This window comes from Sceloporus undulatus, chromosome 1 (assembly GCF_019175285.1).
Source record: "Sceloporus undulatus isolate JIND9_A2432 ecotype Alabama chromosome 1, SceUnd_v1.1, whole genome shotgun sequence".
Taxonomy (NCBI): domain Eukaryota; kingdom Metazoa; phylum Chordata; class Lepidosauria; order Squamata; family Phrynosomatidae; genus Sceloporus; species Sceloporus undulatus.
The window spans coordinates 20,744,546-20,771,113 of NC_056522.1; the positions used below are offsets into that span (position 1 = coordinate 20,744,546).

Sequence of the window (26,568 nt, forward strand, 5' to 3'; positions counted from 1 at the left end):
CAACAACAACAACAACTTTATTTGTACTGTATACCGCTTTTCTGTGGTGATCAAAGCGGTTCACACAACCATCAAATACACATAACATCAAATACAATTGCACATTATATCAAATACAAAATAAGTAAAACCACTAGTACATACATAATTAAACAAGCTTCCTTAAAATCACGTATAAGAACATTAATACAGGAACTCTCTTCTTCAGACCATCATTATTGGTTTGGAGGGCAACATGGGGCAAAGAGTGAAGCAAGCATGATTCTTGCACGTTCATTTTATGGACTTTTATATACCTGAACAGGGTTATGAGCTCCGTTCCCAAAAGCAACATACACTCCACCAGCATTAACTTCTACAACTTGGGAAGAAGATTGATCAACTCTCATTTCTATTTTGTGAGTTGTATTTTGTTTTGTTTTGTTTTTTTACTAGAATCCAAAAGATCCACTTCCTGGAGCCTGGTAGAAAACACACACGCTTTAAATGAAAGATTTCTGAACCCATGAATTTCTTTAAGTGCAAGAAATGAAGTGACATCCTTCAACAAAAATATCCTATCTGTATTATAATACAAGTTTCAAAGAGATCAGTCCAGTTGCTATTCCTGTTAGATAATTGGGAGGCAGAAATTCTAGCCTATCTACTGAAAGTCACCAGGAGATACACCTTCTCCTCAGTCCCCATACATTCTAAGCATGATCAGAATTTGCAATCTAAACTGTTTCCAAAGTAGCAGGATGGCATATATTTATAATCCGAGCAAAAACTTCCATATACTGGAAGCCAAGTATAACTGTCTCTTCTCACTATTAATACAAATTCATGTGATTGACAAGGCTAAATAGAAGGATCTTGAATTCAAAGTTGCAGTGTGCTATGGCAGTATAGGAGTACCTGGTGGGGGAAAAGCAAAGAAATATGGCGAAATTCAAAATAATGAAATACATCATTTATAACAAATTAAATTTGAATAAGGTACTGTAGCGGGTGCTTACATAGTTAATTTTATAGAGAGGGTTAGCAGGAAGGGATAGGACAACCTTCTAGGAAGAATAATAGAGGAGAGGCTGATAAGAAGCAAACAGGAGCAAACCAAACGCAGGCAAGATCTAATTGTATTTGAGATAGAAACCAGAATGTAAATAACTGAATCAATAAGTAGCTTGGTTCCATTGATTATTGACGAATGCGAAGCAGCATACTGTAAGCACACATTAGCATAAAACCCACAATACATTTGAAAGGAAAGAAAAAATAAAAATAAATCTAGTAAGGCAGCTGAAAGAAAGATGCCTTTAGATCTATTTTACGCAGTACACCAGTCCCCCACCACCACCACCCCCGGTTTTGCTTTGATCACAAACTGCCTGTGCTCATAAGTGAAAAGCCTACTTTATTTTTCAAAATGCCAAAGTAAGAAGGTTGTTTATTGACTTTATATTTTCAAGACGGTAACACATGAGGGATTGTCCCATTTTACCATCACTCTATGAAAAACATGAAGGTGAGATTCTAACTTACCTGAGCAAAGGATTAGGATTAGAGCTCAGAAAAATTACTTTTATGAACTAGGGCCCTATACAGAATGGCACTTTGTGCCAGCCTGTGGGTGGAGTTAGGGCGCAGCGTCCGCACGCTGGATGCTCTAACCCTGCCCTTAGGGCACCATTTTGGCACGAGGTGGTCTACACCTGTGATGGCGAACCTTTTACAGGTTACGTGTCAGGAGTGGGGCTTCTACCTCCAGGATGGGAGCTGGGTGTCGGGGGCGGGGCTTCCAACCAAGGGGGCAGAAAATTCGGCCCCTTTTCAGAGGGAGGGAGCCTCTGGCTCCTCCCCCCAACATTTGATGGCCCCTGAGGATCCCTTTTGGGGCCGCCAGAGGACAGCAAACGGGCCGCAGAGGACAGCGCGCTGTCCTCCACAGTTTGCTGGCCCCTGAGGGTCCCTTTTGGGGCTGCCACAGGCCGGCAAACGGGCCGTGGAAGACGGCACGCTGTCGTCCACAGTTTGCCAGCACGGAGCCGTCCTGGGCTCCGCCACGGCCTTTCCTCCCCCAGATCTCTCAGGAGAGAGGTCTGGGGGAAGAATGGCCGGGACGGAGCCCAGGACCTGGCACACGCCGTCCTGGGCTCCTCTATGGCCTTTCCTCCACCAGATCTCTCTTTCGGGAGGGAAGTCTGGGGCAGGAAGGGCCGTGACAGAGCCCAGGACCCGGCACGCCGCCACTGCTCCTCCTCAGGGACCTTTCCTCCCCCAGATCTCTTGGGAGGGAGGGAGGTCTGGGGCAGGAAGGGCCGTGACGGAGCCCAGGACCCGGCACGCCACCACTGCTCCTCCTCAGGGACCTTTCCCTGCCCCCAGCTGTCTTTGTGGAGACAGTTGGAGGCTGGGAAAGGTCTCTGGGAAGGAGCAACTGGCACGCGCTGGACGCTCCGCCTCCCCTCCAACCTTTTCCCAGCCTCCAGTTGTCTCCAATAGGCAGCTGAAGGCCGGGAAAGGGCTGGGAGGAGGAGCCAGACGCGCATGCCTCTGGCTCCTTCTCTCCAGCGCCATTTTCTGCCTTCCGAGAAACAGCAGGAGGTCCGAAAATGGTGGGGAGAAGGAGGAACAGGCACGCGCCTGCCTCTTTCTCCTTCCCCCGGTGCCCGTGCCTGGTGAAACGGCCCAGAGTGCCACTTCCGGCATGCATGCCATAGGTTCGCCATCACGGGTCTACACGGTGTGCACCATCATGGCACGACTCCAGCGCTATATCTACACGATGCAGTGCTGAAGGGGTGTCATAAAGCCGCGCCACCGCAGCTATGATGCCTCTTAGAGTGCAAAAAGAAGCTGCTTTTTGTGGCTCCTTTCTGCACTCTCCAGAGGCCGGTTCAGGGCCGCAGCGTGAGGTTGCCACAGCCCCAATCCAGCTAGTAAAGGGGCAGCTGCAGTTCCTAAAAAAACTCCCACATGTACCAGGACTAGCACTGATTATGTTCCCTGGGAGATTCTAGGAATTGTAATAAAAAGTTGCTTGAATCTTGTGTGGTTTTATTATTAACTTTGTATAGGTAAGGAAACAAGCACCACCAGTATTACAAAGAGAATAATTGCAGAGAAAACACATAATGCAAGAGAAATGTAAGGTACTCCACTTAGGCAGAAAGAATGAAAGGCATAGATATACCATGGGGACGCCTGGCTTAGCAAGACTACATGCGAAAGGGATCTAGGGGTCCTAATAGACCACGAGTTGAACATGAGTCAACAGCATGATGCAGCAGCTAAAAAGGTCAATGCAATTCTAGGTGCATTAATAGAAGTACAGTGTCTAAATTAAGGGAAGTAATAGTGGCAGTCTGTTCTGCTTTGGTCAGGCCTCACCTGGAATACTGTGTCCAGGCACCACAATTCAAAAAGGATGTTGACAAGCTGGAGCATATCCAAAGGAGGGTAAGAAACATGGTGAAGGGGCTGGAAACCATGACTTATGAGGATAAACTTAGGGAGCTGGGTATGTTTAGCCTTCAAAAGAGGTGATATGATAACCCTGTTTAAGTATTTGAAAGGGTGTCACAATGAGGATGGAGCAAGCTTGTTTTCTGCTGCTCCAGCGAATAAGACACGGAACATGGATGCAAGCTAGAGGAAAAGAGATTACACCTCAACATTAGGTGGAACTTCATGACAGTAAGAGCTGTTTGACAGTGGAACACACTCCCTCAGAGTGTGGTGGAGTCTCCATTTTTGGAGGTTTTCAAACAGAGATTGGATGGCCATCTGTTGGGGATATTTTGATTCTATGTTCCTGTAAGGCCAGGGGTTGGACTGGATGTCCCTTGGGTCTATTCCAACTCTATGATTCAAAACTGAGTTGAAGACCATCCTGTTCAGAGAAGCGTTCCCGGGCATTGCGTGACTATTATTTGCTATTTGACGTTTTTAATTTGTTGCCTGTTTTATTGAACCCTTTCTTGTATTGTTATGTATTATCTATATGTATTATGCTACTATTTATTATTATTATTATTATTATTATTATTATTATTATTATTATTATTAATCTTTATTTATAAAGCGCTGTAAATTTACACAGCGCTGTACATACAATCTTTTAGTCAGACGGTTCCCTGCCCTTAGGCTTACAATCTAAAAAGACACAACACAAAAGGAGAAGGGAGTGGTGGTGGGGAATGGGATCAGGTCCAGCAGATCTTCTCCACCTCCGAGGCCTGGACCAAGGCAGATGGACTGGAAGAAGGGCTTGGCTTCTTAATGAATGGTTAAAAGGAAGCTTCTTGGGTCAGAGAGGGGCTCGCCTCTGGAAACGCTTCTCTAAACAATATAGTCTTTAACTCAGTTTTGAAACTGGGTAGAGAAGTGATGAGGTGTGCATGTGGGGGAAGAAGGTTCCAGGAGTAAGGGGCAGCAAGCGAGAAGGGACGAATTCGGGAGGGGGCAGTGGTAGTCCTACACTGTGACAGGAGACCTTGACTACCAGAGCGGAGGGTGCGAGTAGGAATGTAAGGAGAAAGAAGGTCAGATAAGTAAGGAGGGGCCAATCCATGGAGGGTTTTGAAAATCAGTAACAAAAGCTTGTACTGGATGTGGAAGGGGAAGGGGAGCCAATGAAGGGAGGATAAAAGAGGAGAAACATGGTCAAAGTGGCGAGCGGATGTGACAATATGGGCAGCTGAATACTGGACAGAGATTAAAGGATGGAGGTGTGAAAGAGGAAGCCCTGTTAGAAGGAGGTTACAATAATCTAGTCGCAAAACCACTAGGGCATGTACCAGAGTCTTGGCAGTAGAGATTGAGAAGAATTGACGGATCTTGGCAATGTTGTGGAGAAAGAATCTACAGGCCTTGGAGGTGGCCTGGATCTGGGGAATAAATGACAGAGAAGAGTCAAAAATGAAGCCAAGACTGGGGGCTTGATGAACCGGTTGAATAGAAGTGTCGTCGACAGAAACAGAAAAGGAATAATGAAGGGTGGGTTTAGGTGGAAAGACAAGAAGCTCAGTCTTAGACATGTTGAGCTTCAAGCGCTGAAGCTGCATCCACTGAGAGATGGCAGTCAGACAAGAAGAAACTTGCTGTTCAAGCCCCGTCGAAAGGTCAGGGGTGGAGAGATACAGCTGAGTGTCATCGGCGTACAGATGATAAGAGAAACCAAAAGAACTGATGAGTTTACCTAGGGACAGTGTGTATAGAGAGAACAGAAGGGGACCCAAGACAGAGCCCTGGAGAACTCCAACAGATAGGGGAATAGAGGATGAAGTCTGACCACCCGTGACCACTGCAAAAGATCTATCTGACAAGTAAGATTTAAACCAGTTGAGAGCAGAGTCGGAGAACCCAAGGTCAGAAAGTAAATCAACCAGGAGACAGTGATCAACAGTGTCAAAGGCTGCAGACAAATCAAGAAGAATGAGAATAGAGTAGAGGCCGTTTGCCTTGGCGCGCAAGAGATCGTTTGAGATCTTGGTGAGGGCTGTCTCTGTAGAGTGCCGCAGGTGGAAGCCAGACTGGAAAGGGTCCAGGATGGAGTTGGCTTCAAGAAACTTAATACAGCGAGAATAAACGACCCGTTCTAGGACCTTAGAAAAAAAAGGAAGAAGAAAAATTGGACGATAGCTAGACAAAGAAGAGGGGTCGAGAGAGGGTTTCTTCAGAACTGGGGAAACGAGAGCATGTTTGAAGTCAGAAGGGAAGGAACCCATAGAGAGAGAGAGAGATTAAAGATATAGAGGAGCGAGGGCAGAAGAGAAGGGGCTATAGAGATTAGGAGGGAATAGGATCAAGAGAACAGGTAGTAGGTTTGGAAGAATTTAGCAGCTTAGAGAGTTCATCCAGAGAAACAGGGGGAAACCCAGAGAGTTTATTAGTAGAAGGTACCAGGAGGTTAGTGGTAGGGGGGCAAGTCAGGAGGAACTATTTCAGATCGAATAGTAGTGACTTTAGTGATGAAGTAGTTGGCAAAGTCAGTGGGGGGAAATGATGAGAAGACCATTTTTCTTAGATTGTACGTCATGGGCAGGTTTACTTGTATTTATTTTGTTGTTTGTATGTACAGTGCTGTGCAAATCTACAGCGCTATATAAATAAAGCATAATAATAATAACAACAACAACAACAACAACAACAACAAATTCTACACTGCTGTAAAGCCTTTATAGTTGCCTTTTACCTTCATAGCATCCCTAGGAGAGAGGCAATTCAAAGACAAAATGACATCCTAAAGATCTGCCTAGTCACAATTGACCAGGATACTAGATTTATGCTTGTATACAAAAAGAATTCTGCCTACTGTAAAACTGTTCTCATCCAAGATTCTGGTATGAGGGAATTCTCCTTTTACCAAAACAACCATCTGGATGTTTTTAACAGAACTTGATGCATTTTTCCTTTAGGCTTTAGGAGACATTCATAGATCTCCCCACACAAAGTCTTCTTATAAGCCAACATGCTGTCTACTCAAAGCTTTGGCCCCCACATACAAGTTTTAAAGAAAAATCTCTTCTGGGTAAAACTCTTATTTTCAGCAGGATGATTCTACTTTCCAACTTCTAAAGGGGCTTTCTTCAAAAGTGTTAAGACTACAGCTTCCATACTGATTTGAGGGTTGTTGGGAACTGTGATCCGACATATCTAAAATCACTAAGCTGGGGCAACTATTCTCATGTTTTGTACCATGCTTTTGGGGACAGGAATCTCAGCAACAGCTTTATTTCAATAGTTACATATACAAATTTAAAAAGTCAGCCAACTTCCTGCTTACCATAGAGATAGAGATTACCATAGATATCTTACTCCATATATCTATCACTTCTGGAAGATACAAAGTGGCATGTAATGGGGAGACTGAAGGCAGTAAGAGACACTACCTCCTACTGTTCATCACATCTTTTCTCTGCTTCCCACACTACATTCATATAGTTATCTACTCTCCTTGACTTTAGGCAATATTCTTCCTCCTGCCTTTGCCCCCCCCCCCCAAAAAAAAACCATTGTTAAAACTGAACTTGCCACCTTATCTCCATATCCACAAAGTTTTGAATTTCAACTGACATTTTCTCTGGACTCTCCATTCCACCTCATACATTTGAGGAAGTAGGCACAAGTTTCTGAAAGCATATGCTACCAGCTTCTTTCTTTCAGTTAGTCTCAAAGGCGCTACAAGATCCCTTTGCATACAGTCTCAATAGGTTAGCTTTTTATGTATAGTAAGGTAGGCTGAGTATGGCTCACATGCCACATTCAACATCAAACTGTGATGTCTGAATTTTCCCAAGCTCCCTCCGGAAAATTTATTTTTATGCCAATTTTGGGAGGATTTTTATAATGTACAAAGGCGGGATACAAACCGCCGCTTTGCGGCGCTTCCCCGCCGCTGCCGTTTGCTCCGCGCGGGAGCCGCAGGAGCCAAACCGCGCAGCTCCCACGCGGAGCAAAAAAGAAGCTCCATTTCGGAGCTTCTTCTTGCGGCGCACTGATGACGTCGCGAAGCGCCACCAACGCATTCGCGACGTCATAGGCGCCGCGACACGTCTGGACGCTATGCGTCCAGTACGTAAAGATGGCGGCGCCCATGTAGAAGGGGCGCCGCCATCTTGTACGTATAGGATACGTACTAGGGTTAGGGGGTGTGGAAGCACCGCCCCTTCCTAACCCTAGTACGTATCCTATACGTACTATATGGCGGTTTGTATCCCGCCAAAGATTCTCATTTAGCTGCACAGCAATCCTGTGAGGTAAGTTAAGCTAAAGAAATCATGAATCCAGGTGTTCCTGTTTCAGGTCCAATATATCTGCTATACTTCAAGTATAGATCTTGTTAGGCTAACAAGATCTAGACTCACAAGTTTTGTTTGGTGTAAGCTTTTGTGGAGTCCAGCCCATTCACCTAATGTCAAATCAAATTCTGATGTGGCTTTGTTTCATTTTTTTTTCACTGGAACCTTGGCAACTGTGAATAGCTGGCCCAAAAAGGGGCAACAAAAACTGAGAAACTAGGGACATCTGAGAATACACTCTATGTAGGGATAGATTTAACCAGATTTTTACACAGAATTGTTCAGTAGCGCCGCTCCATTAATTAGAACCCCATTTTATGGTTCATATGTGAACTATTTTTTTCACATTAATACATTCAAATTCCTCTGGCAGAGCAGGAATACTCTCCCAATGATTGGCTTTGGGACTTGGAAAAAAAAGGTGGGACTTGAAAGATAGGAAGGGAGGAACGAAAGAAGGAAGGGACTCAGGGTATTCAGTAAGGAAGGTAGAAAAGCCAAATAGCAGCCTTGAAATAAAAAGCAGCAGAATGAAGAAGCCAGCCACTTCCAGATGAAAACAATCATTCTACTACTCATATTAAACTAAGGTCTAGGTCAGTGATTCCGAAACTTTAGGGTTCCAGTTGTTTTGGACTTCAACACCGAGAAATCCCAGCCAACTTGGCTAACAGTCAGGAATGCCGGGAGCTGAAGTCTAAAACATCTGAAGGAACAAATCTGAAGGGAACCACTGGTCCAAGTCATTCAGTGTATTTATACCCCACTCTTCTGCTACAAAGGCTCTCAGAACAGCTTACAGATTGTTAAATAGACCTGTCCCCCATCTATCTATCTATCTATCTATCTATCTATCTATCTATCAGTATATACTGTGTATCAAAGTCAGAAGAGACTAATGCCAATCTATTAATCAATTAATTGACATTACTTTTTTTTTAAAAAAAACCTACTAAATCTAAATTAGTTTGTTCAAGTACAATGCCCATCTAGGCCAGCTGGGGATAACAGGGACTGTAGCCCAACACGGCTGGAAGGCACGAGGCTGAAGAAGGCCAACTTAAATCCATTAAGTATATACTAGCTAACTTCAGATAAGTCTATTATCCATTAATATATACAGTACTTCGTGTCAACCTTCCAGAGCATGTCAGACTATTGGAGATATTTCTGGAGCTGGAAGTATGAGCTGGAGCCCTGTGGCCATGCAAACGCAGCAGGGGGCACTGTCTGGCATTAAGAATCCTTGTCATTTTTCATTGACCCACAAGGTAATTACACAGCCTTCACAGCACAATTGGAGAGTTTGTCATTTCTAAGAAAGGGTCTGTAAATCAACATTAGCTTTTTTTAAAGGTCAGATATTCAATGTAACAATGCTCTGCTTTCATAGTTATCGTGACCAATTCAGTCTGGTGCCAGGAAAGCAGTAAACATTTTAACACAGTGATTCTCAAAACAGGTGGTTCCACCCCACTAAGAGTGGTGGAAAGATCCAGGGGGGGTGGTCAGCCCCTGCAGCCTTTAGGACCGTGGTGGGGATGAGAAGTTAGAGCATGTTGTGGTGGGGGAAAGACAAAAGAGCTTTCACATTTGGGACCTTGCTTAAGCATGAGCTTTCCTGGGACTTGGCTGCCAGACTGCAGCTACACTGCTGCTCCTGCTTTCTTTCTCCAGAAAGGCCAAGAAAAGAAGTAGCAGGAGAAACAATGTTTGTGTTACACATGAAGCTGTGTGGGGAAGGCATGTCTGTGAAGGAGTATCCAAGGTCAGTTCTTTGAAAGAGTCCTTTGCTTCACTCACCTCCCTCGGACTGAGAGTCCTTCCTCATCAAGGAGAAAAGTGGGAAGCTGGCTGCCCCCTTTGTATCCAGTCGCCTCCCTTTGCATCCAGTCACTTTGGGAGCAGCAACCAAGTAGCCTTTTGTCCATGCCAGGCTTTACCACAAGGCTTTTTGGTTGCTGCTCAACCAGTGGCTCAGTTGCTGCTCCCTTTGCACCTGGTCACTCCGGGAGCAGCAGCCGAGCAGCCAGCCAACCAGCCTTCGTTTTGCAGTAAAGCTGGCATAGGCAACAGGCAGGAGCAGGCCTCGCCAGCTGCTGCTGCTATATTCACACATGAGAAGCTAAGGCAGAGGAGTGGCTTGGCTGAGGCAAATACTGCTGGCTGGCTGAACAAACAGTAGCCCTAAATAGGCTTTGGGGGTGCTAGGTTTGTCTCCCAAGAGGAAAGGGGGTGGTAGCCCAAAAATGTTTGGGGACTACTGTTTTAACAGTTTTACAACACAGAAAGATTGAAGTACCTCATATAATACTCATATTGTACCATAATAGAAACAGAAGGAAATTCAATGAGCTGGATCCTGACTGTTAGATTTCAACACTACTGATTTCATTTGTAAGTACAGTAAATGCAACTAATATAGTTTGGATGCAACCCAACACCTTACATAAGGAACACATACAGTACATTCATTTTGGCCAAGATAAAAGATGTGAGCAGGAGGAAACTAAGAAAGATTATTCTATGCACTAAAAAGGTCTCACTACAATGAGTAGCAAGATGGCCTCCAGGAAAACAGGGACTGCCTTGTTTATTATTTGTTATTATTACTTGTTTATTAGCCACATTTATACTCTGCCTTTACTCCAATGAATTCAAAGAGGTGTATGGAGCTCTCTTCTTACCAATATCATGTTATCCTCTCAACAACAAACTTAGGCTTAGAGAACCATTAATCCAAAGCCATTCAAGATCTTTCACACCTCAGCTGGGACATGACACTGGCTCTCCCAAGTCCCAGTCTAATGCTCTGGCCAAAATCAAACACTGGAAGAATTGTTGCTCCCAAATGAAACTGAAGTGTGCACCACAAAGCTAGCTGTGCCAGCAGCTGATAAGGGTAATGTGCAAGAAACTTTCTCAATCTTTGCACCACTGCTCAGGCATTCAAACCAACAACAGATTGCATTTCTTGGGAAGAATCTGTCACGAACATGTGACAAATACAACATGCCTATTTGTACACTGAAGAAAGATAAATGTGTACTCTTTTGTTAACCAGTAAACGTAAATACAGCAACAATGAAAGGATTGTCAGATCTTCCTCCAAGTGATGGCTTGCCCTTCTATTTGGGAAAAAAAAACCCCATAGTGGATTATCATCCAGAAACTCTAGTAGGAACACTTATACCCTACTTTATGTGTAAATACTTCCATAGTGTACATACAGTGGACACACACTAGCATAAAAATCCAATTGTTAGTCATAATTAGACACATTTAATCAATGGAATTTACTTATTCAACATTTGATTGAATAGGCCTACTCTAGGGAGCGAGTGTGATGTAGTGGTTTGAGTATTAGACAACGAGTCTGTGAAAACCTGGGTTCAAATGCCAGCTTGGCCATGGAAACTCACTGGGTGACGTAAGGTAAATCACATGTTCTCAGCCTCAGCTGAAAACCATGGCAAACCTCCTCTGTACAAATCTTGCCAAGAAAACCCAATGATAGTTTTGCCTTAGGGCTGCTATAAGTAAAAAATGACTTGAAGGCACATAAAAACAAAGTTGGGACTAACCAACAGGATGCCAGCCACTGAATGTTACATGTGAACAACAACACACATATGCAGATTGTGCATACATCAAACACACTGTGAAAACCTATGTTCTCTCAGCCTCTTCTACACCACTGAGTTTTGTGAGCATATATACAAACAGGATGAGAATAATGTTAATCAGTATGAGTAGTTTTCTTAAGGGAGGAAGTTGGGAAACACATAAAGGACTAAATACAATTTGTAGCCCCAAAGAGATTAGACTTACTGAATTAATCTTATTATAATGAGACAACATGTGCATAAATACCATTGATTAAGTGGACTTACCCTAGTGGGGATTAAGAACAGGGTTCTGACCTATGACCGCTACACCACACTGGCTCTATCTTTAGATCTACCCAGAATTTGGAAAAACTAGAGAAAGTGATAATACTGTATAGTGTGTCCTTGATATCTGCTGGGATTTGGTCCTAGGACCCCCTTGCAGATACCACAATCTGTGTATGCTTAAGTCCCATTATATACAATGGCATAGTAAAATAATGCATCTTGATGAGAATGGTAAAATCAAGATTTGCTTTTTGAATTTTTAAAATATTTTCAAGCTGTGGATGATTGAATCCCTGGATGCAAAATCTCTGGACACAGAAGGCCACCTGCAATATTTCCAGGTTCTACAAACAGTTATGAATGCTGGAAAATGAAAAAAATAAATAAATGTGGCACTGGAGGAGAGCTCTATGGATGCCTTGTACAGTACTGCCAAAATGACAAATAAATGTTTCTTAGAGCATATCAAGCATGAACTTTCACTAAAAGACTAACTGATAAAACAGGTTATTATATTTTACACATATCATGAGACAAGATGATTCCCTCGAAACGACAATAATGTTCTCCCAATAATGTCTGATAAAATGGAAAGGAATAGGAAAAGAGGAAGACCACATTACAGGTAGGTTGACTCACAAGGAAACCACAGCCTTGAGTCTTCAAGATTTGAACAGGGCTGTTAATAATAGGATTTCTGGCAAGCTTCTCATTTAAAACTTAAAAGGTCACAATAAGGTAAAGCCAGTTTGACAGGATGGGACAGTAACAAACTGATAATCTGTTTCAGATGCAAAATTGCTAAAAATTCTGAGAAAAAACCTCCACATTTCATTTCAAAATGTGTCTACCTCTCATGGTCATAGGGAATAGTGCAAAGTTGTGAAGGCAAAAATGACTCGACCAGAAGCTAAATTCACAGAATTTCAGACTCCACTCCCCCGCCATGTCCCCGGCTCAGTGTTCTGTGTCTGCCTCAAATTGCTTGCTTTGAACAAAATAAAGCACAATTTAAAAAACACTGCAGAATGTTTTAAAGGCAAGTTCTCAACCAAGTATTGTCTGGTGTCTACCTACTGCATGCCTGCGGCATCTATGCAATTAAGTATGTTCAAGACATTATTTCAAGCTCTTGACCATAAGCTAATTCCAAACTGGCAGCAACAGAGCAGTGAATCATCTAGACAATTCCAAACATCACTAGCCAAGCACTGAAAAAGAATCCAGCTTCCTTCCTGCTTTTCTTTAGTTACCTTTCCTCTATTTTGTTCTTGTCCATGAGGGGCTGTTTGATCCACTGATTCACCAGCCTCTGTCCTTGAGGTGTTTTGCACTTATTTAACAATCCAGCCAGAGATTGTGTACCTTGGGTGTTTTCTGTTGAACCCTAAGAGAGAGAGAAATGAATGAATGAATGAATGAATAAATAAGAACCCAGTATTTTAGAGCTGACTCTTTTCCAAAAATCCATTTAGAAGAGAAGAACTGCAACAGAAGAGAACAGATATGCATTCAGTATCTTAGCATTCTGTATGCTTTTGTTTTGTTTTAGTGTACAATTGAACATTTGGGTAAGCAATTTAAAAATATAGCCTACTCCTTCATCAAGAAAAGAAGAGGAACTTTGGAGGAAGATAGATATGTTCAGTGTAGATATGAGCAGAGGGAGTTGGGAGGGGAAGAACAAATAAGGAGACAGAAGACACCCACCCACACCCCATCAGGATTTGCGCAAATGTACTACATTTGGTGGGAAATGAGGGACTAGAAGCTAAACTGTGATGCAAAATCAGAGAACAGCCTCTTTTAAAAACAAATAAAACCCATTTAGAGCTTAGAAATAAAACACTGGTCTCCACAGGGGTATATCCTAAGATCAATAATACTGTACTTGAAAGCATCCCTGCTAGCTTTATAATGTGACTTATATAATCAGCTTTTCCTCATCTTAAAGTAGATACTGACACATTGTGCAGATAACACGTTTGCTTCAGCATATTGTCTTTTAAAATGCTATCTGAACCACCAAGACTGCTCATTTTGTTTCATATACTTACAGAACAGGGAAAAGCAGCTACCCAAATTGGGGGGCGGGGGGCTATACATGCCACACGCTTGACCTGGATTTTCTTCTGTCTCCAATGGTGCGGGGAACAGTAAATGGCCATGGGGGCAATTCTGTCATGTTCTGACCTTCTACATTTGGAGGAAAAGCTCCCCTCAGCCTAAAACAGGCTGGAGAACCAAAAGATGGTGAAAATGCCCCCATGGAATCTAATTAAGAACATTTCTTTTTTTTTTCCCCCTATCAAATTAAGAAAAAAAATCATTAAAAAGGGGGAGCCTTTCCCCATCAAGGCATGGGGGGAAATGTAGCTGCATGCAGCCCCTAAGACCCACCTGAATTCTCCCATCAATCCTTCAAAGTTCCCCCCATCTTTTAAAAAAAATCAGCACAATTTTGGGGTCATTTTTGCTCCAAACCTGCAGAGAATGTCCCACAAGGAGTGAAAAATATGCCCCATGTTTCCAAATATCAGCTTTCAGTACAGTCCCTCTCAGAAATGGTGCCCAGAAGTGACACATCACTTCCTGTCACCATTTTGAGAGGAGCTACAGAAGATAATGGAAGTATTGGGGCATGCTGGGGACAAGATACCATCTTTGGCCATTGGCTCCCACCTAGTTCTTCATTACTCTTCTAAAGCAAGAATGAGGTGGGGGTTTTTTCACATTAAGGGCCACATTTCAGATATTCCCAAGGCCTGCATTCCAGTGGTGAGTAGGCCTGGAGATAAAAAAAAATGGGAGCAAAAACTCTTTTACATTACATGTAAAAGTAGCACTTACTGCCAATAATGAAGTTTTATGGGAGATATTTCAACTTTTTGAACAAGCAACAAAAATGAACAGAAACTAAGAAACTCATCAAACAATGTTGTAATGATGCATGGCCACTGGGGATAATGGGGAATGGCCACTCCTGCACTCAGCCATAAAAGTTCTCTACACATTTTATTGGTGCAGGCTTTACAAACCAAATATGATATGCAGAGAAGGGAGTGAACAGAAACAGAAAGTGTGGAAATATTGGGATGATATACTTTTGCCAAGTCTAGGGCTATAGCAATGGGAAGCAACTTGATGCTCTTCAGTGGTTGCACACAACAATATAGATAATTCATAGTATCTGGGGCTGTTGGGAGATATAGATCTATTTAAAGTTTGTTAGTCCATGGAACTAAGCAACCTGGCACTCCTCAAATGTTGCTGAACATTTGACAGGTGCCAGGTTGCCTAAATCCATGGGCACAATCTTTGAGCACAACAAACTGAGAGAGGAGATTCTATAAATGTTTTTCTCCTCATAACATGCTCCTCCTTGCTTTTCTGCTTGTCTTGGGGAGAAGCTTTAGACAGCTATGTACCAATTTCTATCATGTGTCTTTGTGCAGTGCCAGTCAACATTGTCATTAGTACCATTTCATTCTGTTGGAATAAAAAAGGAGGAAGAGGGAGAAAAAGAGGGGAAGGAAATGTCACAGCACCTTAAAGATTAATTGGCTTTTATTTTTGCATGCTTAATTTAGACAGTACAGTTCAACAAAAAAGCCACCAATATGTAGATGTTTAACAGACCTGGAAATCTGTTAATTGCTGGCTGGATCTGAACGTAGTGACTGCTGGCTGAAAATGAAACCTCATATCCTGTTTTCTCTGCAGTAGATGAAATTGTCCTAATGATGGCAGCCAGAGACTGACCTCTCCATTTTCTAGAAACAGCAAAAACTTGCTTCTGCTATTCAGACCTACACTCCTGAGCTGGGCAGATGTCAGCCATGGTGTGTCAGGAGGCTTACAAAAAGCTTATCCCAAATGACATATTCTTCTCCTATCCCACTCCCTCACCTTTGGTACACAACTGTAAAGAATTTTTTTCACAAAAGCTACTCTAGTAGCTAAATCTAATTAAACAGGAAATGTATGGGTAGAAGATGGTAAAAATGACAATTATTGCTGCATCTCCTGGTCCTGGCTGTAGCTTTCACCCATTCCAATCCACTTTTCTAACAGTGTGGGATGCCTAAATCGTGTAACATGCATGAAATTTACTGTTATAAGCACATGATGCTGCAACACAAAAGTGATATTTAAACTGGCCCAGTCCATTTCATGGAAAAACTGCTAAATCTAAGTTGGGACACAACTGGAAAGTAAATATTCATTAAGAGTGAGAAATAAAATGTAAGTTCATAGAAGAATCAGGGTAGCACCTTAGCAGCATATACCGGACAGAAAGCCCACAAAGTAACAGTATTCCTAACTTATTTGATGATTCTGGGAGTAATGGATAATACACACAGACAGGACTAAATTGGAATGACTTACCTGGAAAAGGTTAAGGGCTCTGAAAGCAGCATGATCCAGTGTCATGTACTGATTGAGGTCAAAAGTGGAAAGTTCAAACTGCCCAAAATTAGAGTCATCTGTTAAGAGCTCTAAATACTTCATCACTGCAGCCAAGGAAGAGATGGCAACCTAGACAGAGACACAATTCAATAGAAGTGTTATTCTGGATGCATTCACAAGGGTAGCATGCCACTGATGTACTGTTGGGACTAAGTCTGGATGTATTCCTGGCCCAAACCCTTCTCTTCCAGCATGGGTTTTGCACTTGACTAGCAATAGTTCTAAATCATTGCTAGATGTTTTGACTAGTTCAGTGCTGTTTTTTTCACAGATTTGTGGAATAAAGAGTTATGGGAACAACTAACAGTGGAAATAGCATTAAAACCCTATTGCTATCCTGGACAAAGCATTCAAAGTGGATGTTCTCCTCATGCCTCTGGATCCAGAGGTGAGGGAAGTGTGAATCTCCAGATGTCGTTGAATTACAATTCCCATCTTCCCTATCCAGAACAGTAAATGGTGAGGAATGATGGGAGCTCCAATCCAGCAACATGTGAAGGCTTTTTTTTTAACCATACCATTTTGGTTTCCACACACAGCCCAACTCTAAAAATAACTCTTCCCAAAAAATTATCCAGCCCTGCCAGCTCCTTCATGTGCCTGTATGATAAGGGTGCCACCAGGTGGATATAATCTATTACAGCAGCCCAAAAGTGGCAACCAAAACTTCAGATGCAACTGGGCAACAGTGCTGTTGCAACTACAGTCACGTTGTCTTGACGCTGAAACAGACGGCCGTAAAGGGGAGGCTCTACACCACCCCTCTGTGTGCAGGATCAGGGCTGCAGCAACTCCATGCCATGGCCCTGATCTGGCGTTTTTCCACCCCAAAAAGAAGTGGCAAAATGCAGCTCCTTTTTGGGGCGGAAAAAGGGCACACATGTTGCTGCGGCCTTTCAGCAGTGCAATACCATGCTGCCAAAATGCTATTGTAGCCACCACACATGTGGCTTCCCAGTGTGTGGGGGGGGGGGCAGTGTCAGAGCGTGCAGTGTCTAAATACTGCACTTAGATGCCACCTCCATCCCAGCTCTTACTGCTGATCTTTTTTGTCCCTTGGACTTATGGCAACCCCAGGAATGAGAGGCCTCCAAGGCACTCTATCATCAACAACCCTCTTCAGACTCAGGGTTGTGACTTCTTTGGTTGTATCTATCCATCTGGAATGCAAAAAACAACAGTCTCAGTTTAGTCGTCTTGGTTTCTAGAAAGACTTCTGGCTTAATTCGCTCTAGGACCCATTTCTTTGTTTATTTAGCAGTCCACAGTATCTGTAGAACTCTTCTCCAGTACCACATCTCAAATGAGTTGATTTTCTTCCTATCAGCTTTCTTCACTGACCAGCTTTCACAATCATACATAGAATTTGGAAATACAATGGCATGGACAATCTTAATTTTAGTATTCAATTATGTATCTTGACAATTCAGTATCTTGTCTAGCTCTTTCACAGGTGCCCTTCCAGGTCCTAGTCTTCTGATTTCTTGCCTACAGATTAATGATTGGGCCAAAGTATGGAAAATCTTGAACTACTCCAGTGTCTTTGTTATCTACTGTAAAGCAGTATATACACAATGAAGACACTGAAATATTGTATATACCATGATACTGTATATAATTGATCAGTTTTAAACACACACATAAAAAAAGACCTATGCTTTATATTGTAATATACAAACTGAAACTGCTAAACATTATGTTAGTCACTTCTCCCCTTCTCTTCCATTAAGTACTGTACATTTGTACCTCCCAATTCGCAGAGGATCCGTTCTGGACCCTCCCCCCCCAAATTGGAAATATCGCAAATATTCAAGCCTCATTGGTTATAATGGGAACACACTCCCAGGTGCGCGCCCCATTTTGTCCCTCCCCGCTTGCTGTCTGCTAAGGACCAAACCACAGATCCCAAGTCCACAATTGGGGAGGGATGAGTATTTGGCATTGTAATGTTATGTCAAATCAACTCCAATTTATTAGTATTTGGCATTGTAATGTTATGTCAAATCAACTCCAATTTATGTCAAGCCTATCATAGGGTTTTCTTGGCAAGATTTATTCAGAGGAGGTTTGTCAATGCTCTTCTCTGAGACTGGAAGTGTATGACTTGCCCAATGCCACCCCCTGGATTCAAACCCTGGTTTCCCAGAGTCTTAGTCTAACATTCTAACCATTACATCATGCTGGCTCTCTATGGAATGCATCTTCTAAAATGATGCCTGCTGATAAAATGCATATGGATAACATCTAAAAACAAAAAGTGTTTCTTCCTTCAGAGCTATTACTTCTACTCATATGAAAAGTTAATCAGTAACTGATAATCCAGTTAATCAAAATTTCTTTCATCAAGTGGCATCTCTTGAAACAAAACAGTGTATCTTTGTACTATGGAACAACACTCCAAGAACAGCCCAAGGCCTTTTCTTCCACCAATTACATAACAGCACATGTAAGGTGGGCAATACATACAAAACCCACAGGGCTAACAGAGTACAGTCTTGGGAAAGACTGCATATTCAGAGGTTGGTGGCCAAAAAAAAAAAAAAAAACCAGAACAGGATCCACTAGGTCTTTGGATCTTCTGCAGCAAATCTACAAGATTTCTAAGTAAAACTAACCCCCCACCCCCAAAGGTCCAAGGCTGCTTTGTGGTATGTGCTAATTTATCACATGGATTTCCTCTGTTGTAAAACAGGACTGACTGGCTTTTTGAGCAGGTCATTTTGAAGTTATGTTGGGCAGGTCTAAGTGATGTGTTAGGAATCCCTAATTTGCTATAACTAAACTGTAGGTTTGCATATCCAACCACTGGTGGTAGACATAAAATGGGGAAAGGTATTACTTGCACACTACAACTACTGTGTAGTTAGTAGTGTGCAGGTAATATCTTTCCCCATTTTATGTCTACCACCAGCAGCATCCCAACTATCTTTCTAAACATTGCTCCAGTTGGTGGTTCTTGAGATTCTACTAAAGAAAGAAGATCCATTCCAAGACTGAAACACCCCCACCCATGCTGAGATGATTGGATTGAAATAGCAACTTTCTACATGACAGCCCTTTGTGTTGAGCAAAGCATCTACCTCATCTATGACATAATGTCCATATATGAAGAGTGGAGCTCACAACATGAGCCCTGTGAACAGGACAGAAAAATGACTTTTTCCAAAAACATATTCTGCCATATGTCTAAAAGGCCACCCAAGGTGACATGGTAGAAGAGGGTTGTTTTTTTTAGCTCAGCACTAAAAGAACTCTTGCGTGGCCTGCAGAAAATTACAGTTCCAATCCTCAGATTTTTCTTTTTTTGAAAAACCTGTCGGTAGGTGACACAAAAGACCTGACTTATAACAATAGAGACTACTGTAGCTGAGAACATATAATACTGGGCTATACAAATCAATAGCCTGTTCCAGACAGCTTCATAAATCCTCCATCACCCCATTCAGTAACCTGTACAGCCCTAAGACTTCTCAGCTGCCAAGGAAGTGAGTTAATGTTTAAAGAATATATTTCATCCATTCATCACAACACACCAAAGTAGTTTTCAAATGTATGCATAAGCTTAGAAAATTTACCAATTTTATCACTTCCATCAATTTACCTGCAAGGCCAGCTACCTATGCATTAATATCATTAAAACTACTTGTGTTCTTTTGTTTCCAAATTAACATGTTAAAGACAATAAACTCCAGTCTTAAACCGCCATCTAAACTATCACCACCCTGGCATCACAAAGAGAGAAGAAGAGGCAGGCACAGCTCCACCATGTCTAGACCCAGAGGCAGATGGAGGACCTTCCCTCCATTACAACTGCTACTGTCCTGACCTTGGATGGAGAGACTGCAAACTAACAATCTGTAAGGTGCTCTGAGAGCCTTTGAGGCTGATGAGCAGGGTAAAAATACTTTAAATAAATAAATAAACAAACAAACTTACAATTGTATATTTATCTCTTAACTGTGTAAGACAATATGCATCTCTTCATGTGTCTAATATTCTGTATGACACACACTCACTGATATAATAAAACTCAAAACATAACTTTTAACATTTTTCCTAAGGAATTGTGGGTAACAGCAGACCAAAGCAATGTGAAGAATTGTGCAGCACTGAAAGCATTCTGGTTTGTGTTTCATGTATTACGCTAAAGCCAAAAAGATTAGTGGATTGACGTTCCATGACCACAGAAACAAGTACAAAAACAGGAATAGCTATTTTTTTCTCAGTTCTAACCACCATTCAGAAAAATCTTATATTTGAACTGTAGACAGAAGAGCATTGTGGGGAAATTGCTACTGAAACCAAAGACTATCAGGCTAACACAATGTATTGATCCATATACTAATGCACATGAGTCTTCTCTTGGCAGGGCTTCCTCTCTCTCACCTCCACCCATTGATTTCTGTTCAGAACTCAGCTGCTCATATTATCTCACTCGCTCACCGGTATGACCATGTCTCCCCTCTGTTGTCATCCCTTCACTGGCTCCCCTTTCCCTTCCGCATTTGGTACAAGCTTCTCCTGCTCACCTTTAAAGCCCTCCATGGGCTAGCCCCTCCCTATCTCTCCGAACTAGTTTCTCCCTACATCCCCACTCGTTCCCTCCATTCTGGTAGCCAAGGTCTCCTGTCCCAGCCCAGGATTTCCACTGCCCCGTCCCAGATTCGTCCCTTCTCGCTTGCCGCCCCTCACTCCTGGAACCTCCTTCCCTTACAAGCACGACTCAACACGTCTCTAACCAGCTTCAAAGCCGAGTTAAAGACCATATTGTTTAGGGAAGCGTTCCCAGGGAGTCTGTGATTGTGTCGTGGTTGTTCAGATGCTTGACTCAATAGTGGATATTGCTGTTTTAACTTGTTTTATATGATGTTTTTAATTTGTTGCTTTAACTTTTAGATTGTACGCCATAGGCAGGCTTTTATATTCTTGATTTTACTTGGTTTTGTACAGCGCCATATAGATTTACGGCGCTTTATAAATAAAGCTAATAATAATAATAATAACATGAATCAAATCACCCAGTTTGGTTACCCACCTGTTTGTCCATCTCAGGCAACGTAGCACTAGACACACGCTCTTTCTTTTTTGATCTCAGCAAACGGTTAAGATCTTGAACAATGTCTTTTGTTGAAAATTCACTTTTTTTCCTGTCTGTGATCAGAATTCCTCCTCTCTGAACCACCTGCATAATCATAATCATAAGTGTCAATTTTTCAAACTGCAGTCTCTCTTATCAAGCAGTTCAATACTGTAACATGAGATAGGTGATTAGACCAGATGTTCTGGATCACCATTTCAGTAAAGCCAAGGCAGTATGACCAATTGATACAAATTACTCGAGTTGTAGTACAAAATATCTGGAGGGCTCCAGATTGCCTACACTGTTTTATACCATTTCCTTTCCTAGCTGCATGCTGGGGGAAACTTAGGGTTTAAAATGTATGGAATGGAGAAACAGTGAATCTCAGCATAAGCACAATTCCTTTCAAAAATCATAACTAGAGACAAAGAACGATGGATTGTTGAGCTTGTCCATGAACAAGGGACAACGGAAGGGACAGGAATAAAGTGCCCCTCTAGATCCTACAATTCACAATATTCTTCACCAAAGACTATGCTGGCCAGGGCTGATGGGCCTTGCAGTCCAAGATCATTTGATCATGCACTTCCACCTCTGTTATGGGTGGGAAGAGAACAACTTGTTGGTGACAGATAACAGTTCTTGACCATATTTGATCCTTATTATAAGTGGCACTGAGCCTTTACAACAAGGGTGGGCAAAGTGAGTCCCATGAGCTGCATGCAGAGGAATTTTTGTGGCCTCAGGATCCCTTAGGTGTCAAAAAATTGTCTCTAAATGCCCTCGGGGGGGGGGATTTCTGCAATGTTATGGGGGCCCCTAAGGACCATTTTAGACCTATCTAAGACCCTCTTTAAAACCAGACATAAACCTGGAGTTACTTCCAATTACTTCCTATTTTGAAAATAAGGCCCTGCCTGAGCCTGAAATGGCTGGGCTGAAGGCTAAAATGGGGCAGAAATGCTGCCCACAGTTCCTAAAGGCTGTTCAGGAGTATATGAGGGCATAAAAACCTTTTGGTTTATTTTTTGAAGGGGTTGGATGGAAGGATATCACCCCCCTCCCCAGGTATCCTAGGGGACTAATGTGGCCTCCTAGCCTCTCACAGTTGCCTACCCCTGCTTTACAACATTGGCTTTCCCCATGTATACAAAAATCATTCTTGTGAGCAGAAACAAGCTTGGTGCAATTTATGTTGTTCATTACCATAACTGTAACTGCAATTCTCACTTCAGAGAACCTCAGGAAAAGCAAACACATTCTCCCTTCCAAGAGGTAAGAAGGAAGGAACCACTGGGAAGCTGACATCCCAAACCTGTTTACCCAAAAGGGAAACCAAAAGTAACAGCAAAAGACCACAAAATTTATCTCATGAAGGCATAAACCTCACTGAATTTGTTCCTGAGTGAATGTACATTGACTGCAGCACAGCTAAGACACACAAGTACAGTCTGCTCTCCCCATACGCGGGGATCCATTCTGCCCCCCCCCCAGTGTACGGGGAAAAGAGCGTATGCTCAAGCCCCATAGGAAATAATGGGGCACATGCTCGCAGCGGCGCATGGGGCACGCGGTGCAAGTACGCACCTCATTATTTCTGCCTGGGCTTGCCTTCCGTGTGAGCTCAAAGCCATGGAAGGTAAGCCCACCAATAAGGAGGGCCAACTGTAAATCATTATGCCAAATGCAACAGTAAGCAGTCACCAATTTTAAATACTAAAGAGGGGTTGGGCCCGGTCTCCACTAGGTTGTTTTGGTGGCCACTCAATGTCAACTTTTTTTTTAAAAAAACAAGTCATTCTTTCTTCCTAGAGGCCCCATGAGTAACCATTTTGTTTCAACAGTGTGCCGTGCAAGACTCCAAGAGTCAAGAATTGAGACTCTTTTTCTCTTCCTAGTTTTTGCACATGTTGGAGATAGATGCCCAAGTCCAGAAGCCTTCCGTACATAGTGTTTCCAACTAAAAATTTTAACTAAAAAGAAAGAATCTGTAGTTAAGCCCAATAAAAATCTTGCAAGCACTGGAATTCTGAAAAGTTATTGTCAACCTGTTGCTCTCTTCTGTACCCCAACATCAAGTCTTCCAGATGTTGTTTGACTGCAGGGTCCATCCATCCTGGCCAGCAGAGCAAATGGTGAGAGAAGATAGGAGTGTAATCCAATAAGAATGGTAAGGTTGGAAGTTTACGCAAACAAAGTCTCCAAGCTACCAATTTTTTGAAGCTTACCTGTCTCAGTTTCTCCATATCTCCACCGGTCTCTCCAAGAGGTAGCACACACTCCTTTGGTCCCATCTGGACTAGCAGAGCTTCTAGGTTTGAAAACTGATCATTATCTGGAAACTCGCACACTTCTAGCTTTCTCACTAAAGTATCCACAAACCCAACTCCAACAACTTTTTGTCCGTCAGCTGACATTAGCTTAATGCCCATAACACCAACAGATGATGACATCTCATGGTTGCCAAACAGAATATCCTCAAATTGGGCAAGATTCCCTGGAGAACCCTATTTGAGAAGAAAGGAGAGGGGGAGGAAAACACAAATAAAGACCCAGTTTTGAATTACAGAAAAATGAAAACACACTTTAAGCAAGCTGCCAAAATATCAAACAGGATTTTCTTCACATTAGACTTTTGGATATTACTATCTGAATAGTCAGATGACACTTGAAGAAATAAAATGTTAATCATGTACACCACCATAAGGGAAACTCCCTGCCCATAGCAATGTCAACTAAAATATTACAGTGCACCCGCGTCATACGCGGGCGCGCTTTACGCGGCTTGAGCATACGAGCTCAAGCCGAGGGGCGCGCACGGGGGCGGAGCGTCCCATTCAATTGAATTGGCGCGCGCGCCCGTTGTGCCCCATGCGCCGCTGCGCACGAGCCCCATTGTTTCCAATGGGGCTTGAGCATAGGTGGAATTCGCCTTACGCGGAGGGATCCGGAATGGATCCCCGCGTAAGGCGAGGGCCCACTGTACTATTTTTAAATAGTGCTGCTTCCCCTTGCAGCTTACTTTATTCCCATAAAAAGCAACTCGGGGATTTTGTGGAACAGCATTGGAGCTCTAGGGAGAAATCAGCAAAAATCACCTCCCCCAACCTGCAAGAGCATCTTCCTGATCTTTCATCTGCAGAAGAGGATGTCTGGATCTAACCCAGTATTCTAAAGCCATAGGGTACTGTTATTCAAGTAACATTTATTAAATAGTTAAGAAGCTTTTGACTTCATGCTTTTTTTATTTCTTGCTAAAAAGTGAAATTAAAGTAAAGTTGGCCAAAACCTTGAATCCAAGTTTTAGGAGAAAAGTATTAAATAATATAAATCTAATAAAAAGAGGTGGACAAACCTAGAGAACTAAAAAGGCAGATAGCATTCAGCAGGCTTAATATCCATATAACCTGGCAGAGATAGATTTGGCATCATCAATAAATTGTGTCACATGTGCTGAATTTCACACAGACTTCATCTTCTGTGGACTGCTTTTTAAGTTTAGAAGGAAAGGTAAGCAACTGAACAGAAAAACAGTGTCCTAATCCCTTGGATATTTAGTATTGTATTTTATAATCAAGCACCTCCAACAGAACTTAGATGTTCCATAGGGTAAGAGCGTGTACAGTCCCTAGCCTTTGGGGCTAATTCCCATTGAAACAATAAATCTGCATTTAAGCTGAGCCATGCCAGGCTAAAGATGGGTGCTGTCTGTTCTTCAGATAAATAATTTCCTTCATCCAGAAAAGCAGTTATTGCAGAGAAGGGCTCTATCTTTTAAAAAAAATTGTACAGAACAGCAGTTAACCATGTGATGATCATCTGAAATGACAATGTGCAGAACAGAGCTTAGAACAATTATCTGATTTGCATTACAGCTTCCACAGTTCCTCAAGCAGCATGACTGTGATCACATTGGCTGGGCAATTCTGGGAGCTGCAATTTAAAAAAAAAGTTTTTCCAAGCTCAGACTGACACAGGTTTACCACATCAACAAGATCTAATTTCCTGTCTCCTATAAACTTAAAGATACTCACCCTGCAGAGGAGTTAGTGTCTAAAAATAGATTCCAGCTCCTGAAAATATTAAAAATTTATCTAGTTCTATAAGCTGCCTCCAATTGTTAAAGTGCAAAACCTATCTTCCTAGGGCAGCGGTTCTCAACCTGTGGGTCGCAACCCCTTTGGAGAGGGGTCGGCAACCTCCGGTCTGCGGAGGCCTTTTGGCCGGCCCCTGCCTGCCCCTGCTGCTGCCGCTGATTGTGGCTTTTCCCCGGTCCCGGGCGCTGCCATTTTTTCCAAAATGGCGACAAAGTGTCGCGTGACCTTCCCCAAGGCTGCGCAACATTTCGCCGCCATTTTGAAAAAAATGGCAGCGCCTAAAGGCGAAGTCTCGCGCGACCACAAGAAAGGTCTCGTGAGACTTCGCTGAGGCCCCCTGCGGCCACCAGAGCCCTCAAACAGGGCTCCGATGGCAGCAGCAGGCCTCTGGGAGGCCCGTTGCCATTGCTGGGGCCCTCCAGGAGGGCTCCTGCGGCGGCAGCGGACCTCCCAGAGGCCCGTTGCCTTCCCTGGGGTCCTCTAGGAAGGCCCCAGTGGTGGCAGCGGGCCTCTGGGAGGCCCGTTGCCTTCGCTGGGGCTCTCCAGGAGGGCTCCTGCAGTGCCAGCAAGCCTCCCAGAGGCCCGTTGCCTTTGCTGGGGCCCTCCAGGAGGGCTCCTGCGGCGGCAGCGGGCCTCTGACGTCAGGGGCCGGCAAAGAGGGGAAGGCCTCCAGCACTGGCGGCCCCCGCCGGCTCTTTCCTGGCCTCTGACAGGGCCTGGGACCCCATCAAGGGCTGGCAAAGAGGAGGAGGCCTGGCCCCCAGGGGGTGGAAGCTCCGCCCCGGGGGTGGAAGCTCCACCCCCGGCATGCAGCCCTGCCCCCGGAGTGTGGAAGCTCCACCCCCCGGCTTCATCCCCCCAGTTGTCTGAGGGACAGCAACCCGGCCCCCGGCTCAAAAAGGTTGCCTACCCCTGCCTTTGGAGGTCGAACAACCCTTTCACAGGGGCCATCTAGGACTATCAGAAAACACATATTTCCTATAGTCTTAGGTACCGAGACACCGCTTCTCTATGGTTGGGGGTCACCACAACATGAGGAACTGCATTAAAAGGTTGGAACATTAGGAAGGTTGAGAACCACTGTCCTAGGGGATAGCAGATAAGTACCTGATACAGATTAATTTGCACAACTCTGTGATGGCTAACTGCAGCATATAGGATGTAATTTTATTGGTGATTTACACTGGATATTACAGTGGGGCCTCGGGTTACGAAATTAATTCGTTCCGCGGCCGCTTTCG

At 43.3% G+C, this 26,568-nt stretch overlaps 1 protein-coding gene across 2 annotated transcripts in view; it reads right to left on the bottom strand.

The window, feature by feature from the left end:
- The window catches only part of MSH2 (mutS homolog 2), a 108,873-nt gene that overhangs the window by 73,823 nt on the left and 8,482 nt on the right, over positions 1–26,568 (bottom strand). For both annotated transcript variants that reach the window (XM_042439354.1, XM_042439359.1), the window contains exons 3-6: positions 23,459–23,737; positions 21,186–21,332; positions 16,070–16,219; positions 12,934–13,067 (exon numbers count right to left, since the gene is read on the bottom strand). In XM_042439354.1, coding sequence (XP_042295288.1) covers positions 12,934–13,067; positions 16,070–16,219; positions 21,186–21,332; positions 23,459–23,737 — 710 coding nt within the window. The remainder of the gene's footprint in view (positions 1–12,933; positions 13,068–16,069; positions 16,220–21,185; positions 21,333–23,458; positions 23,738–26,568) is intronic.